Source organism: Strix uralensis, chromosome 5, assembly GCF_047716275.1.
Source record: "Strix uralensis isolate ZFMK-TIS-50842 chromosome 5, bStrUra1, whole genome shotgun sequence".
Taxonomy (NCBI): domain Eukaryota; kingdom Metazoa; phylum Chordata; class Aves; order Strigiformes; family Strigidae; genus Strix; species Strix uralensis.
The window spans coordinates 52,119,427-52,138,453 of record NC_133976.1 but is presented as its reverse complement, the minus strand read 5'-3'; the positions used below and the strand labels follow the sequence as shown (position 1 = coordinate 52,138,453).

The following is a 19,027-nucleotide window of genomic DNA, read 5'->3' as shown; positions in this document are numbered from 1 at the left end:
AGTGAGGGGCCCAAAACTGAACACAGTCATCGAGGTGCGGCCTCACCAGTGCCGAGTACAGGGGTAAGATCACTTCCCTGTCCCTGCTGGCCACGCTATTTCTGATACAAGCCAGGATGCCATTGGCCTTCTTGGCCACCTGGGCACACTGCTGGCTCATGTTCAGCCGGCTGTCAATCAACATCCCCAGGTCCCTCTCTGACTGGCAGCTCTCCAGCCACTCCTCCCCAAGCCTGTAGCGCTGCTGGGGGTTGTTGTGGCCGAAGTGCAGCACCCGGCATTTGGCCTTATTGAACCTCACACAGTTGGCCTGAGCCCATCGCTCCAGCCTGTCCAGGTCTCTCTGCAGAGCCTCCCTACCCTCGAGCAGATCAACACTCCCACCCAGCTTGGTGTCATCTGCAAACTTACTGAGGGTGCACTCGATCCCCTCGTCTAGATCATCAGTAAAGATGTTAAACAGGAGTGGCCCCAAAACCGAGCCCTGGGGGACACCACTCGTGACCGGCTGCCAACTGGATTTAACTCTGTTCACCACCACTCTCTGGGCCCGGCCATCCAGCCAGTTTTTTTACCCAGCAAAGCATGCGATCGTCCAAGCCTCGAGCAGCTAGTTTTTCCAGGAGAATGCTGTCTTTCTCTTTCCCAACTTAAAGGTATGTGTTTTTCAAACATTTCATGATGCAATAACTAAATTTTTACAGAGAAGGAATAATTTTTTACTAGATTTACTAGAGGAAATTTGCAAGTTTCCCTGTGCTCAGTGCATCTCAAAAACATGGAATGTATTTTATATCCATTTCACCTTAATGGAGTAAGGTATCATTCAGTTTAAAATACTGCTATCCAATGTCTGTGTTTATAACACTATTTATGCCTTGTCATCAGAGAATGACACCTTACACTTACAACAAAATTAAAGTTTTTTCAGTTTATATGGTCCAATGCCCAGGTCCTACCTATCAATATAGTTCAATAAAATGGAGTATCGCACCATCTTGCACCAGCTGAGAATAATTAACACCATCCAGTAACATAAGCTACATAATTTCCTCCATCCAGCTTGCATATAATTAAATCATTGAATAAACCATAGATTTCCATGACACAGAACCCACAAGGCTCTAGAGTATAAAAATATTAAGGAACTAGCATGCCAACTGAAGTACTGCCCGAGTTACTACACAATTCAATGGAGTGTAGTGCAGAGATCTGTTGAACTAGTAGTGATTGGTCTGCACAACATCCTGTAAATACTTAACCCAAAATGCCTAATTTCTAGTTTAAACTTTTGCCATTGCATCCTGCTATATCCTTATCTTCCAGATTCAAAGAGAAATACTCTTCTCTTTTCTCCCTTCTGACTTTTTCTTCTATGATTTTGAGCAATGTACTCTTGCCGATATGAACAAATCGGAATAAGAACGTCATGAGAAAATGCTGAATTGTTTCTGTAAGTACCCAACTGCCCCTTCACATAAAATGTAAGGAATATGACTTTCCATCTCATTAAACTACTGGTCCACCAAGTTTGATACAAATGCCTGGTGTAAGGCTGAAGTATAATTGTATATTTTTTTCTATTTTACATGGGAACAAATTTTAATTAGGACAGTATTAGTTTATTCTACTCACTGAAGGGACCTGTCTAGCTAAAATATTACTAAGCTTCTATTTTTACTGAAGTAAGTAATGACAACATATCAAGTTCATGCAATTTGTATTGACATGGATAAAACTGTGAATTAAGATTTTTAATTCTCTGTAACAGGTTCATCAAGACAGACCTCCCTCTAACACATTTGAGATAAATATTAACATAAGAGCCTAATTTGCTGCAGGTATTTTGGCTGGAGAAATAATACTGATGGTTATAAAATCTACACCTAATGGATTAGCATAGATCAATATATCCCTTAACATTTAAGATGCTTTTACTAATTTATTGTTACTTAGTCACTCATTTGTGTCTACAATTAATACTTAAATTAGACAGTTTTTAAGACTCAGCCCAACAGTTACCAGCTCAGCCCCTCAAGTATATTTTCTTCCTTTTCTCTCTTGAAGTTGTAACAAAGTGGCTTAAGTTCAAAGCAGTTTCCCTTTGGCTTCCGATAGGATTAGTCTTACTGATTCAAAGTATGAATTTGAGACTTATCTCAGAAATAATCAAGTATATTAAAGTATATGTTTAGCAACCTACTCAAGATTACTAACAAAAAAATCTCTCCAGGCAGTGTAAAATAAAGAAAAATAAGCTTTGCAGTTTGCATTTTTTGACAAAATGAGATACAAATCTATAAATGTTTTTAAGATTAAACATTTCTTTATTTTACTGCATAGTTTTAAAGATCTAGATTTTGCTTATTTCTGAACACTTTTTTGACTTAACATTACATGCATGTAACCTGTCTTAGAAAACAGTTCTTAGAAGGCTGTTCAGCTGATTTTGTTAAGCACACGATTTTCAAAGTAGAGAAAATTATCAGTCCTTATGAAGCCATGAGTAAATTGATCTTGTTGCAAATTATTTTTGAAAGGGATATTCTGACATAGTAAGCTTGAAAAATAATTCAGCTACAGATATTTCTAAGAAGTTCTGAATATATAAGGATGTTTTAAATGAAAGCTTAAATCAAAGTATACCTTTTACTACATTAGTAAATTTAATACCACTTTCTACAATAATTTAACCATTATATCTAATAATAGGCATGTCTCAGTTCAAGTCATGTTTACCATAGCCTTAAGGCAACAATTATCTTCACTCCACTCTAAACTTCAATCTCAAATTTCCAGGTTTATTATAAGAAACACACAGATGAAGGAAAATAGGACATACTTCACATTATCATCCTTTTGTAGGCCTGTATACCACTCAGAAGGCCCAGTCACAGACAAGGACCTTATTTTGATAACCGGACATCACACAGAAAGCATCTCTGGAGTCAAAGGCTCACCGCTGTTGTTGAATGACAAGTATCATGCCCACGTTGCAGTATCAACTGAAAACTGTCAACCAAGGAAAGCAAACTGTAATATAGAAGGTTATGTCCCATTTACACATGTACATAAATGTTTCCATGAAATGTGCACTCCATGGTTCAAAGCAGTGTCTGTCCTATGTATTTGTTCACACTGTTAAGAAATTACTACTTCCTTATTCTTTAAAGAGAAAAATCACCTGGAAGAATGATCAGCCATCAGTTAAAATGGAACTAAGATTTGATCTTTAGTGTACTAGCTGGGAAGATTCAATTTTTATTGCTGTTGAGACTACGAGGTGTTTCACATATTAAATTTATACTGAAAATTGTTCCAAGCAAAAATAATTCTGTTTTTCACTTGCCTAAATACAGAAATACATCTGCTCCGCAACAAAAATATAAAGCAATATCCAGTAAAACAAAAAATATTTTTTTAAAACAGTATTATGACTAACGAGGGAAAATAGGTTTTGGGGTTTTTTAATGTAATCTAATACTAATCCAAATTTTAAATATTTGGAATGTTTATCTAGTATCTTTAATAAAAGCATTTTGTTTTGCTGTTGCCAGTGTAAATCACTAACAGTGCTACTGGATTCATGTCTCTCACAATGCGCAGAAAAAGCATATTTCAAATAGCAATTCCTACTCAACCTAGAGGAGTTAAAGTCAAGGAGATCTGATTTTGTGCAAAGCAGAACTTACTAAAAAGAACTGTAAAAGTCAGAACTGGGACCTCACTTTCAGACTTTGGATGGGAGTTCCTTTTCTTTAACTTATCAACATTCCTTTCCTTCAATTTATCACCTCACTTTATTTAATCTCTCTAGTTCCTCTTTCTCCTTGCTGTAGGCCAGATTTGGGCTAACAATCTGATGACGGACAAGGGCATTAATGTTGTCACAAGTGGCAGCTGTGAATGCTTTTGACATGAAGGAATCTTTGTCCCTTCCAGCATAATAGTACTATTTAATTGCACAAGGCACTGGAATCTATTTGAAAGATGCTCCTTGCCATCAATACCCATGTAATACACATAACATTTTCAGGCATTCATGATATGCAGGGAAAAATTCAAACTAAGGCAACTTGCAATTACCTTAAAGCTGCTCTTAATTATCTTGGTGGGGAGGAGGAATCCTTCATTCACCTTCCTCAGTTTAAATTACTTACTTTCAGTTTTCATGCACTGCAAAATTGGCTCAGCCTGCATCTCAGCTCACATGCTACCACTGTTTTTGCCACTACATTCTGCACAAATATAATGCTTCCCTTTCCATTTGTCAAGAACTATATACACATAACTTCAATAAATTTTTGGCAGTTTATTACTGCTGGACCTTACTACTGTGACACCTTTGTGAAAATTTGGCATAATGGTACTTGCATCTTTAAAATATTTCAGACACAGATATAAATGTCAAATTATCCAAAGTAAACAAAATTTTATTTTCTCCCATTCCTTAATTTAAAAGCCACAGTCTAATACATGCCAATATTCCTTGAACCTGTAACTTCCCCTGCCACAGCAACAATCTACACACCTGTCATAACCACTGCTGGACTGACTTCCCCGACGCTGGAGGATATTTGGGAAGGCCATGTTAACTGATCCTGTTTTCAGATCTCTCTTCCCATGTTCTTAGAAGTGATTCTTGATTATTTCCAAGCTAGGTATCAATTGCTTTTATCAACGTGTCTGAACCAGAGTTTTTTTTTCTTTCTTGACATAGCAAATACACCTTACTCCTCACAGCTAAGAGTGGTCTTGAGCCCACAATGAGGATGCCTATCCCTACACAACTTACTATTTTGCAAAGAAATACTCATTTCCTTCAAAATTAATTCATGCACCTGTAGCTTTGTGTGCCTCTGTGTGTGTACACATCATCACTCAATATATCCATCCATTTGCCAGGCAAGATATATCAGTCAAATATTTTCCAGTAAGACAAAACAAGTAATTTGTCGTGACGGATTTTCAACTCTCACATTACCACCAGCTTTTGTTTCCCTGCATGTGTTTTTTCAGATCAGGAACATATCTGTTTTATTCTTTGCTGCAGCATGAAGAAATTGTTATTTCCTATATAGTACAGTAAGTACAATAAACACAGAAAAAACCCTTGAAATGCTAGTGCCATTAAGGAAAGTATACAATTCACTGAAGAAATACAGATGACACTTCACAAAATGGAATCTGAACAAAGTGTTCTGCTTTGATTCAGAGTAGAAACTCCTCACTCTTAATGTGCCTTTTGGCTAATTAATGTAATCAGAGTTTCACCCAGCTTGTCTGAAACAGGAAATCAACTTACCTTTGAACACTGGGATGTCGAGTGGAAGGTCATACTGTTCAGAGAAGAGAGTATTTTGGTGCAAGGGAAAGAGACAGCTAAGAGGAATTATAAAACAAAGTCCTGAAGGACTCTGAAACACATTATGAGTACTCGCACCAAAGGCATGGGTGTCAGTAACTGGGACAATGTTTTCAGTGCACAGAATCTTATCTCACACTGCACAGCACACAAAAATACAAAGATTTAAAGAGTGTTCCAAACCAAGCATAAGTCCCAGTTTACTATGCTACCTTTTCTTTATCTTGTTTAGATATGTAATTAGATACTGTATGTTTCTAGATATACTAATTCTAAACATTGTCACAATTACAGGTAGGAAGCATAGAATATCTGAACTCATGGGTTTTTACAAAAAGGATATTTTTTCAGCATGTATAGAGTAGCCAGTCTTGAAGCTCGAAAGTTGGCTCTGACAGATCGATAAACGGCTTTCCGGAGACCAATAAGATGCTGACTAGGATGCTGTCCAGCTTTATTAAATGGGCAAGCGGCACTGACCCTGTCAAGCAAACTTGAAAAGTAAAATGTGATACAACTGTACAGATGTCCTAAAGTATTTTTAAAAGACAGTACATCAGATTTTCTTACTCCATTACTTAGAAAACTTTTTCAAACCACCCAGTAACTATGAGAACAAAAAAAATTCCATCATATTAATGACATATTTAACCAAAATTTCAGGTAAGCAGCCAGGATTCCTCAGTAGACAGCCTGATTCTGTTCTCATCTGAGCCATGGCAAAACTCCTGGGGATATTTGTCTTCTCCAAAGTTTTCCAAAATGATACACTAAGGCCATAACATTATCCCTGATACAAAACTATCACAAGCCCACTGTAAGCTTTGGAAGTTTTAACACACAGATATTTAACATATACCTCTTTATATGCAAACTTGTTCTTTAAATAATTCTTGCAGAAAAAGCGTGCTACTACATATTGCTCTTCCTGCAAAACACTATATTCTTTCAACCTTCTCCATGCAGAATCTTCTCTAGGTCAACAGAAATATTGATTGGTGACATAGATTTTATCATCATGCAATGAATTACAGCTGTGTTTATGGGAGTCTGACAGGTAACATAAGAAATGCAGACAACTCTAAAAGCATATTTGAAAATATATTTTGGTGTCCACATATTCAGGTGAATGCACCATTTAAAAGAAACTGTGCCATTTGCCTATTAGAATACGCTTCCAAATGGCTTTAGAACTGTAAGAAATTGCCTCATCTGGAAATAAACTGAATTGTGAACTGGGTGAATGTTAAACATGTCTGTGCAACATTAAGCTGTAGGAAAGTAAAAAAAGATTAATATCCAGTTACATCTATTCATATACAGTCTGATGCCAAATCTATGACTGCAACACTGAAAACAGTGCATTCTACTTGCTGGGACTGTTTTTACTAGAATCAACTCAGGAATGGATGTAGTGTGGACAACAGGATGATGAATTGTGATGAATTGTTGGCTGGACTGGAAGCCTGCTTCTGCTTTCACCTTTCCCAGGGCACGGTGAGGAGATGATTTCATGTCCACAGTCACTTAAAAGGGAAAAGCACACAGGGTATCTGGCAAGACCGAGGTGGGTTGCTGCATTGGTAACTATTTCTGCAGCCCATCTGACTGAAGAGCTAAGCCAGTAGATCTGACCCTGCTGGAAAAATATCAGTCCTACTGCACGTGCTTAGCTGGACCGAGAAGGGAGATAACTTATCACCTTCACTGTCAAATATGAAAAGCAATGCAGCCCACCCAGTGAGCAAGGCTGGACACATATCAGTATGTTAAACATGATTAACACAAGGAGATTCATGCCAAATACTGCAGTTAAATTGAATACGCTAGCTGAAATACCCTATTAAAATATCCATGTACCATATTAAATTATGTGAGTGATAATAAAATGGTTTATATAACATCTCAGAAAGTACTTTAAAACATAAATAAAAACAAACTATGTTAATTTCAACTTCTAAACATAAATTTAAAATGCTAGTCCTGCCATACATTCCACTAGGGAACACACCACATAATATAGTACGTGCCAATCTCTAATGTTTCCCTAGCTTTTGAAGGTAAGAACTGGAGGTATTTATGGATAAACTCTCACATCAGTTTGTAGACTCAAGGCCTGAGTGAACTGTCCGAAGCAGGCTCAAAGAAAAGGAGCAATATCCTTCTACTGTAAAAAAGAGAGAGAAATCTATGTTCTGCTACAGCAATGTAAACATTTCCAGCTCCTACACAGAACACATATAGCAGAACTCACGTGCAGCATGTGTTGCCAGTATTCAGCAAAACAATTTGCTTTACCTCTCAGAAGGCTTGTTTCAGGGGTTTTTAATAAAATAATTCTTCTTTATTCCAGTAATCTTAAATTAGTATAACTTGCTATAAATGTCTATGTGCCAGACATGCCATATGCCTAACCTCCTTATGTTCCATTTATCTTCTGTATATTTTATTTGGACTTATGCAAAGCTGATAACATTTTGTATGAGCCACAAACAGCAAGAAGAAAAAAAGGTTGATGGTCAATTTCCTCTTTCCTACTGCCCCAAACCCATTTTACTTGTAGAGAACAGTGATGTATTTCTCCATTAATCTCACAAGCCAAATTTTAAATCGGCTCTCAACTTTTTAACAAACTTGTATAGACACATTAATAAAAACCTATTACTGCACTCCAGTATGAAAGCAGTTCTATAAAGATGCTATATATATACCAATATGTGATTGTAGAGCTTGATTCTAGTTTAAAATATAGTAAAAAGGAAGCATTTTGGAGAAAAGCTCATTATTTCGGTGACAGACAAGGAAATAACTACTTGGTGCTTATTGCTGCAGCCTTTCATTACTCATTCCTACAGTTTTTATTTTATAATGTGCAAGACAACGGACATACTTTCACTACCCAGTGGAAATCCCAGGCTGCAGCCGGTGATCAGGCTTCATTTGTCTAATTGCAAATGAAGCAATTAGACAGAAATACTGCCATTCTGCTGGAGCAGAGCACTGCCCTACCTTGGCTACACAATTTCTGCAATCCAAACCACCCTGGTGAGGTCTCGGCCATCTCTGCATTGCAGAGCTTTACCATGCAGACATACCTGAAACGCCAACAGCAGTGTTAAACACTTCTGAAGGCCATTCTGAAATCAGAATATCCAGTTGCTTTTGAGAGCAGCTAATATAACAGAGGCCTGACAGGGTTCGTAGTTCCTTTTCTAAGGTGCTGCTGTGGGGTTTTTTTTGTGTGGGAGGGGGATGAAGGCAAAATGATGCTTGAACTGGTTAAGCATATAGCAGTCACTACCATGCAGTAGTAAATCAGTGAAGCGGTGGACAACTGACCAAAATCTCATCAAGAACAATTTAACATTTACAGAGACAGTCAAATATCAATTAACAAGGGGCAAATAGGGTAGAATAAAGCAAAGTCATAGATATTTCAAAGCATATGTAAATTAGCCTACAAGAACACAGCAATGGATGGTGCAATGGGGAGAAAAAAACAGCAGTGGAACACAAGGAACTTCAGGTCAAAGCTGCAGACCTAGGCTTGCCATATCAGAGTTTGGCTAAGTACAGCTAGCCAAAATCTGAACTCACTACTATTTAAATGTCAGCTTTGGTATCTTTCCATTCACAACATGGTTAATGCACAGTCCAAACTAAGCTGAGCTAGCAGTATACTAAAACAGCAACATACATGTCATCGAACAGGGTGCTGTGCTACCTGGTTGAAATCCCATTCCTTCAAGGATGTAAAATGACACAGGAAGGTACTCAGCAGCTTTTCAGATGCAATCATTTCTATTGCCACATGACTCTTTCTGAACAGGCATTAAGACTTTGACAAGGTTACTACAAGAGAACATACTAAACTTTGTTTTGCTAATGTTTACTGTGACAAAATTCTGGAAGAAGAAAGGGGTAGATATTTTTTTGGATCACACATGAAGCGCTATCTCAAGTAAAGAATTTCATGGTGCCTTGTGCAGCAGCATCTTTTGCATACGTGGATGCAGAAGAGGACACTGTGGAGTTATAACTTCCTCCAGGCTACACAAACCAAAACCTATACAGCACTGACTTCATACTGGACAACTGTTCCAATGAGGATACTGGCACAGCCAGACTTCTCCCACTCCATCCATACTCCAAAGTCTTTTGAAAAGCTTGCCAAAGCTTTAAGTAAAGAGGCTATTAGATCAAGCATCAGCTTGAAGACCAGTCTGGTTTTTGTTAATCTGTTATCTAAGATATGTAGTAAAAGAACAAGGCACCAACAACTTAGACATTGACCACAAGTTCATTTGCTTAAACTCAGGAAAAAATCCAAATGTTTTTCTCATTTGTAATTTGGACAAGCCCTAACAATAATTTCTCTTAAGAACCCATTTGCAAAGATAAGACTGCCTATTGCTTAACTATATGCTTCTTCAGCAAAAAAACAAACCAAAACAAAACACACAGCTAGGCAGACTGAAGACGTGCTTATGCATTCCAAAGGGAGAATGAAACATTTCCTCAGTGAAGCATACTGAAGGTATCTCAAGCTAGAAAATTAATTCAAAATGTTAAGTCTACAGTTTCAAGCTTGGATGTAAAAACATTTGCCTGAGTGAAGAATAGTTGGTCTAGCATGAACAATTTCTTGGTGCACACAAGGGAATTTTTTGTTGTTTTTAGAAACAAATCAACTGGATTTTACCTGTCAGTGCTTCCCACCTCCTTTTAACCTTAAGTCTAACTGGCACATATCTAACCATAGGTTGTTACAAGGGAAAAGCATACATGGCAATTAGAGTGCACAGAAGTGGGCCCGTTGGCTTTGGGATCACTGCATACACTGAACATGTTCTGATGTTCTTCCACATAGTAAATAAGCAAAAATCATCCAATAGCTACAAAAGCTAAATAACCAGGAACACTTTCATGTCCCTTAAGCGGACAAGAGGCAAATTCAGCAGCAGATAATATAAGAATCTAAATATCTCAACAATTGTATGCAAGAAAAAAAAGAGTAATGTAAACTTTATTTGAGGTGGGAAATGACCTTTGATGGTCTTTGCTGATTGCTGTGTTGTCATTACTTCGGACTGTTACTTATTAAATAAAACCAGAATGGTTTTCATGTCATTTTGTTTCTAAAATATGAATGACTGCTTGCAGGTCAGTTTATTTGGTAATAGATACAAAAAACCCTCAAACAACCAACCCTCTAAATAACTCCCAAAATAGTTAACTAAATTGGTTCAAAATCCATTTATTCACGTATTTCATTGCTAGCAGAGCAGATTTCAAAGGCATATGAGTTTTGTGAGGCTTAATTCTCCTTCAGGTTGCAGGGTTTTAACACTGAGTTGTTAGAATTCATACTTTTAGTATGAATGGTAATTATACTATTTTATGGAAATAAAAAGCTTTAAGTATTATGTTTTTCAGTAACTCCACTTGTTATGGGAGACAGTGTAACAAGACAATTTTAGAAGAAATCTGACTTGAATGGATCTGTGTATTAAATAAAGTGAAATATAGACTCACAGGGTAAATCCTCTGGAAATTACTTCAGTCTCTTGAATGAGTCGTAGAGCTTTCCTCACGAGATTAGTAAATGCTCGGCTATTCGCCACTGTTTCTTCCAGCTGGATACAGTATTTTCGCAGAGACATTTGCAGCTTGGCTGTCCTCCATGTGCCCCACACTCGAAAGACTGCATAGACAAGCAGAACTAGTCCCCACAGCAGCCACGATGATTCCTTCCACCATGAAGGGAGCATAAGCAGTGCACTTACAAAGGCAAGAAACAGCGAGACATCCCTGCACACAGAGAAAGTATTGTCAACCACAGATTCCTGAGGTCAAACAAGTGGAAAAATCATTAAGATTTCAGTTACATTTGAGATGACAACATTTTATTAAGGGGCTTTTATGTAGGTCCTGAAGGGAGCTGTAAACACCAAAAACTATTCCTAGTGGCAGATTCAGTTGTATACATACATGATATTGGTTGGTATACTCTAAGGAAATATTTCTCCAACTTTTTTATGGCACAAGTAGAAGAATGATGCACCACTTTGAAAGGTCAGTTTCTCTTACATATATGACTTCTTTAATAAAAAAAAAAAAAAAAAAAGAAAAGAAAATAGAAAAAGAAAAAAACCTGGCTACTCAGCATTATAAGCCAGGGTGTGTAGGAACTGGAATATCCGTACTTCCAGGTTCAAGAGTACAGTAGGGAAGGGCATGTTTCTTTTGGTAACAAAACCCTCAAGTAATGCCAGCTTTATTTTTTTCAGAGTCTGACTCATTTAACTTGGACACCAACACACCACTAGTTTTTAACACATTTTTATAAAGATGGCTTGTATAACAATTTTAAATAATGTGGCAACTTTTGAAAATCCTTAAGGAATTACTAGTGGCTCAGTTCAGTTATTTCTCAAGGACATTTTAAAAACTTCATAAAGCTGTTATTTTCATCTAGAAAAATTCAACAAAAATAAGTAACTGCTAGAAAACACACCGTGTTTCATGTATAGTATTATAGTTGCAGTTTCGTAAAATTATGACAGTCTTCACAGAGTTGGATGGGATATGAGCTTCAAGGTGCATAACAACTTTACTTTTTCAGAATTTTTTGAAAGAAAAATATTCACTTTCTTCGCTCTTAAAGCTGCATGTCCTGTATTTAATTTTGGAAGTATTCACAAGGAATATTTTCCCATTTCTAAAATAAGACATGATCTCTGGGTTTCTATTTTCTGGACAGTTTTGTGGCTGTATTTCAACAAGCTTTACAAGTATTAACTCTTCAAGGCTACTGATAGGTTTCAGTAAAGGTCCAGGGTTAAAATATTCCAGATATGTAATTAACTTTAAAAAGGACAGACACACAGTCTATCACTTCTTGTACATTAAAAAAAATAAATCGCACAAAAAAAATTAATCACAACAATGAAAGACTGGAAGGGATTTAAGAGCTCACTTTGTCTATTTTTGGTTTCTGGTCAACCCAGATCACTGCAGACAGACTGAAGAAGAAAATGGAGACTCCACAAGCCACCCAGGTAGCTATTTCAACTCATAAGTATCCTTAGAGTTCAAAAGATTTCCCCCAAGTCCAGTCTGAATCATTGGGAAATTAATCGCATTATTTTTCCTCATATCCTTCCCTCTTCTGAACAGAATAAACAATTGATCACCACCTTCTTACTAACTACCCTCTATACACTGTAACACTGTCCCACCCCACCTCAATTTTCTCCATTTTGGCCAGACAATCCTAGCACACTCTAGTGTTCCTGAAAGATTACATTTTCTCAACTGATCACTCTTCTTTTCCTGTTCTGGACTGTCTCTAAATTACCTGTGCCTCTCCAAGTGTGGCATCCAAAACCAGACGCTGTAGTCTAACACAAGGCTTAGGGAAACAGACAGAAAAGTAACCCCCCGTGTCCTGCATATAACAAGGAGACCAGGATAAGGTTTGCCATTTTCTGAATAATTTACTGACTCATTCAATTTATGCTCTGCAATGATGTGCATATCCTTTTCTGAAGTAGTACTGCATACCCAATTATTCACCACTTTGTGTTTGTTAATTTAATTTTTCCTTCCCAAGTGTAGCAGTAGACTTCTGTTTTTATTGACTTTTCTATTGATTGCAAGATATTTCTCTGAGCTACTTTTGAACTCCACTCTGTCAAAATACTTACAAACTTGGTGTCATCTGTAAGCTAAGCAATATTCACAGATTTTGTAAGTGTACTTTATCATCTGAGCAGTTAAAGAAACAATGAATAGAGCTAGGACCAGGACAAACTACTGGAAAAATCTCATTCAAAAGTTCCCTTCTTTGACAGAGATCATTAATAATGACATATTACAACTTAAACAGTTGGGTTTTTTAACCTGCTGTGGCTTTATAATAATTTTATCTATCTTCCTAACATAGGTATGAAAACATAGCACTGGACTGTGTTAGGAGATATTTTTATCTACTGATTTCTGTCCATTTCTGAAAAAGTCACTCTGTCAGAACACCCACCGTCCTTGTTATTTTTCAGATACAGGTGGTAGCTGTTCAGCCACTGCTGCAGCTAGCTCCTTCAGTATTGTAGGGTGAATTTCACCAGCCTCTGCTGGTTTGAATGCATCTTATTTAAATATACTGTAGTCTGTTCTTCTGGTATTCTACATCCTATCCTAGCTAGGATAGGGTTAAGTTTCCCCAGCAGTGGGGGGAAGCTCTAGCTGGGTTATTCAATACCATGCTGACCTCACGTCCTGGCGCCCAAGCGCGTCGGGGGAGAGTCGGTGAACGCGTGTGTTATGCCTTCTCTCTGCTCTCGCTGTTGTATCGGTAGATATCTTGCTCTGTTCATTGTTATTACTGTTATTGTTATTGTTGTTGTTTGTTGTGTTGCTGTTGCACTGTTGTATTAAACCTCTCCTTATCTCAGCCCCGGGGCTTTGTATTTCACTCCCTTTGTGGGGGAGGGGCAGCGGCCACATGGTCTCAGACCCCGGCAGGGATTAAACCACCACAATCCAAAAATTAATAGTATGCACCCACCCAACGTATTTTATGAAGATCAAAGCAAAGAAAATACTTTTCAATTCAGTCTTCACAATCATATCTCATTTATCAAAATCACCATTGTATAGCTTTAGAAATTAATGAATTAATCAACCATGATAGTTCTTCCTTATAGCACATAATAGGGTTTGGAAGTATCCATTCATGTTCATGTAGCTGTCTCAAGTCTAAAACTCACTCTTTCAATAAAATGCCAGAGGAAAAAAACATGCTTATACCAAAATTTGGGGACTAGGGTACCAAAAACTCAAAGACCTGAGAAAAAAAAAGGAGTTACTTTATTGCTGCATTTTACATAAAGAACACACAACATATTTTTTGCTTGTTTCTCAGTGAATATAGTGGTAGATATTCTCTGTACAATACCAAATATTAGGAGTTGCTAGGGAGCGTAGCGTTGGAAGCTGTCTGTTTTCCTGTTGCTTACACTGCCCTGCAGACAGGATACTGGGGTCAAGGAATTCAATCAGTTCCACATCCTCCTGCAGCAGAACTTCCTGTTGCAGGATGGTACGGAGCGTGTCAAATCGAAATCCAACATCCTTACCACAAATGGGCAGGAGAAAAAACAGGCATTAGTGAAGAATATGCAAATTCTTAAAATTAAATTTGCAGAACAAGAAAAACACCCAGACACTCTACTGACAACAATCTACTCCCAAAGACTACAGGAATGTTCCACATATATCACAAGTAGCTACTTCGTTTTTATTAAACTTGCTTAACTTTAAAAACTCACATACTACCTAACAGTTCAGACTTGCAGGATGCATCACACTGACTTTGTGGTCTGACCTAGATAGTAACAATACCTGGAAACATGCCACAGATTATGCCAATATATTTGCGTAAGAATCAGAGAGGTACTATATCTATCAGAAGATCATTAATAAAACAGCAAACACTTTTTTTTTTTTTTTAAGCCATGAAATAATTTACATCATTAACAAACAAAAATTAGAAAGAGTAAGAGAGAGATTAGAAATTAGTCAACAAAAAGTCACCTGTGGACACCATAACAGTAGGGTCAATGCACTGCTCTCAAGCCCCAAGACAAGGCAGTGAAGTCCTCTCCTGCAGGATTCTGTGCCTTTCCCAAGGGAACTTGATCTAAACATGCAATAGCATGGGACTCTGAAGACCTCACACTTGCTGAACTCCAGGCAAACTTCAGGGAGTTACTTGTGGATTTGATGCCAGGATAAGCATTTATTATTTTTTTCACTACAACTATAGCTCTTCAAGACAAATACACAGCTCTTGAAGACAAATGTATCCATCAGAGAAGTCCCCTGAAGTTTTACTTTGCATACTGCACCAAACTATAATTACAGAACACTTCAACTTAAGAATGTCATAACAAAACCCAGTAAACACTGAACACGTGCATCTTTGCATCTAGCCAGATTACAGGACGGAAAGGAGAGTATTTCTGAAAACCCTCCAATAGAAGCTGTTAACAGAAGTTATGACATTTCACAGTACAAAATATGTTTAGTTCTGTCATTGACAGAATGAGATTCTTTATGAAACCATAAGATAGCTAGTCAAAAGTTTAATTCCATACATTGATGTCACTTGAGGTAACTTGCATTCTACTTTTAATGGAAAACATGTTTCAGGATTGTGTGCAAGAGGAAACTCTTCCCTCTTCCGATGCATCCTGTATCATTTCAGTACCCTACTGTAGCAAGCAGCAGGAGAAACATGTTTTCCATATTCTTTGGTTGTGTCTCCATCTCAAGAAAGTAAGGCTAAAAAAAGCTGTTAAGATAACACCTTTGATTCATAGGGGAAGATGGAGAAAGAAAAAAGACAACCAAAGATCGCTAATAAGTTTCAGAGGAAATTTTGTCCTCTTGAGATAAGGGAGAAGAGAGAGCAACTGGACTCGGCAGAACTCTCTGAGAAATGGAAACCCCTAACTTCTCATGTTGCTCAACATCTTTTTTTTTAAGCTACATTTGAAGACATCATCCCTACATCATGTTAGAAAAAAATAAATCAAAATTCTAACTTTTAGATTCTGGAACAGTCTGACTAATGTGACATTTGCAAGCCAGACTAGGAACTTCAAGCAGCTGGGTGCAAGTTAAAGCACATCTCAGACAAGCCCAGGCTAGAGACTGAACTGGCTAGAAAGTGGCGCTGCAGAGAACGGGTGTAAAGGCAGCACAAAACTATTTTTAACTATCTAAGGTAGAACTATCACCCTTCAGGTCTACCCCACACAGGCTGACTTTGGCCCTAAAAGTTCCTGCAGGCTCCAAGGAGTAGGAGAATACAACTCCTGGTGAGGCAGATGGACACCCAGCTGGCTTCTGAACTGCGGAGATGAGAGCACATAGGTAGTACAGAGACCTGTTCTTGCCTCTCCCTACAGCCAGGCTGCTACACAGATGTCACCTGCTCTTAATGGTAACACTGTTCTGAAGCACTGTAATGGAGGTGCCTTAGTTTGCTTCATTTTTCCCAGATGCAGAAGAACTGTGGACAGCAGTGCAGAAACAAATAGGCCAGAATGGGTCCAGGAGTAGTAGACTGCACTGTGGTGGAGTTTCAGCTCCGGCTAAAAAGCTGAAACAGAGGGTGAAGCAATACTCAGATAAAGCTCTAGAGCCTTCTGTCTTGAGCTGTGTCTGCAAGGCACGAGGCTGCAACATATGGACTTTCTCAGTCAGCGTCTCCACGCTGCCTTCTACTGAAGGGGGTAGCTAGGTTAATTCCTTTCAGCTTTCAAGATTTTCTTTAATTTCCCACACATTTTATTTTAATTTCTCTTCCACATTTTGAACATCTTCAACCTGGCTACTGATACTGTTCCTGTTCTTGTGTGCCCAATTTGCCTGGCACAGCGGCTCTGAAAACCAGAATCAATATTATCTGAAGAATAAGTAGAACTCTTAGAGCCAAAACGAACAATACAGACCAAAGATGGTGCTCAGAGGATGAGGTACGGAGGAGAGGAAGACTTGTGGATCAGGAAAGGAAATGGGGAAAAAAAAAAAACAGTGATCACTTACCAGTCGGTGAAGTATGTCATCATTTTTCTTATACTGTAGAAAAGGAAACCAACTTCTAAAGAACTCAACTAGTTTTGACAGGATGCCTTGCTGAAGGGAACAGAAATTATGCCAATTAAAAAAAAAAACAAAGCCAAAAATAAATAAATAACAACAGACAATTCCTTTATTTCTGCATTTGCTTTTCTTGTTAACTCAGACTTAAGTACCTCTAAGGAAGTTTCGCTTACTCTGTCTGGCCTAACTTCAGAGTACGCTAAGGGAACATCTGCTTCCCGTCAGCTTGCCTGTACACAGGCACGTGAAATAAAGCTTTCAGTAACCCCACCTATTTGGAGCATAATGGATTGTTATGTTGTACTGTTAAAAATAACTACAGCTAGAATTAGTTTGATCTCAAGTTGGCAGCTACTACATCAATATGAAAGACTTTCTCACTCCTTGAGGATAAAAAAAAACAGGTTAAATGGCTGACAGGGACTGAAGAAAAGTAAAAGACCAGAAGAGGAACAACCTCTCTTTGGTAGGCCACTGCAGCTTGGAGACAAGGCTCTGGAGGATTTGTGAACAGAGACAGGGAAGAGTGACTGTAAGAAGAGGAACTGTGCCAGAAACTCCCTGTCCCAACCAGCATGTGCTATCAGGTACTTTATCTCCATGCTGCTTCCCATGCAACCTAAATCCACACTTTCATCTGAGCTGTAAACACAACTTTGAACACCACTAATTAGAGGACTCCCTCTCGGTCATCACACATTTTACTCCTGTATCTTCCTAAAATGTGGTGCATGAGAGATTGTAATTAAACACATGCATGATTTGGCTTCATTCTGTAGCCATTCAATGAAAAAAAAATGAGTTTTTGACACACACTATATATCTATTTTCCTCAGACTAGGCTGACAGGAAGTATTTTTCAAAATATTTACTTACACATATTTCATGAATTCTGAGGCCCTACCTCTTAATCTTCAGACTGCTAACCTTCAGACTGCTGACATGCAATACAATCAAACAAAATGCATGCCAAAAAAAAATTAATTGTGGAGCACTTACATTTTGTGGCATACTGTTTCAAAATAAAAAAACCCAAAACCCAAACAGATTATAATAGCTTAATGTATAAAGGGAGTCTGTATTGGATCAGATTCTTCTGTCTCTCCTTCGGGTTTTTTTTTTTTTTTTCCCTTTTTTTTCCCCAACTATAAAGGTAGGAAACAGAAGAGTAAAACCAAGCAACATGAGCTTGAAGCTTTGTGGTTAGCCCTGTGATATCAGCCCGAGAGCCCTCTGAAAGGCAGTGTGAAACAAGTTTGATGCAGCAAGCCAGGGCAGAAGGGCTTTGAGTAACATCAGAAATTGTTACCCTAAATCCCTTATGCCTCAACAATTTTTGAAATAACTTACTTTAGCATCCATTTAGGTAACCTAACTCAAGTTTTTCTTTACGTATGTCTCATCCTTCTATGTTAGAAATTGCAGACCTATGCCAAAAGGAAGTGTTTTTAGGTCAGTGGAGAGACAAAGCAGTAATAGGGGTTTCAAAATGATAGCGAGCTATCCCAGCAATCCATAGTTCTTAGACTGGAATAAATCCAAGTGATTGTATTTTGATGTTGCTCAAGAGCACTGACATAAGTTGGAAGAGGAGAAGAGTATCACAAACTGCAACACTAGGTTATCTTCCAAGTTTCTTGTCAAGTGATGGAAAATAAAACAAAATTTTCCCATTACAATTTGTAGAAAATTGAGATTCAGTAAAGGTCCTTGCTCTGCATCTGAGTTGCAGACAGATACTTCGTTCAGAATTACTTTTCCCTGTACTTTGAAAGCAGAGTACAGAAAGAATTTCCATTTACTATTTCAAATTATGCTTCTTGGAGCCTACCATTTTCAATGCTTAGCCTTCATAAGTCTGGGTTTTTATCATGAACATTTGAACCTACACCAAGGATAATTTCAAACTGCTACCAGCTGAGTAAACTAGACTGTGGAATTACTTAAAAAAACCCCACACTAGTGTGCTACATAAGTAATCTTTTGGTT

At 37.8% G+C, this 19,027-nt stretch overlaps 1 protein-coding gene across 8 annotated transcripts in view; it reads right to left on the bottom strand.

The window, feature by feature from the left end:
- VEZT (vezatin, adherens junctions transmembrane protein) overlaps positions 1-19,027 on the bottom strand; it is a 101,393-nt gene that overhangs the window by 60,617 nt on the left and 21,749 nt on the right. For 6 of the 8 annotated variants that reach the window (XM_074870782.1, XM_074870781.1, XM_074870778.1 and 3 more), the window contains 4 exons: positions 16,982-17,071; positions 14,325-14,500; positions 10,901-11,176; positions 5,709-5,858 (listed from right to left, as the gene is read on the bottom strand). In XM_074870782.1, the coding sequence (XP_074726883.1) occupies positions 5,709-5,858; positions 10,901-11,176; positions 14,325-14,500; positions 16,982-17,071 (692 nt within the window). The remainder of the gene's footprint in view (positions 1-5,708; positions 5,859-10,900; positions 11,177-14,324; positions 14,501-16,981; positions 17,072-19,027) is intronic. The other 2 variants (XM_074870776.1, XM_074870780.1) reach the window with 1 other exon arrangement.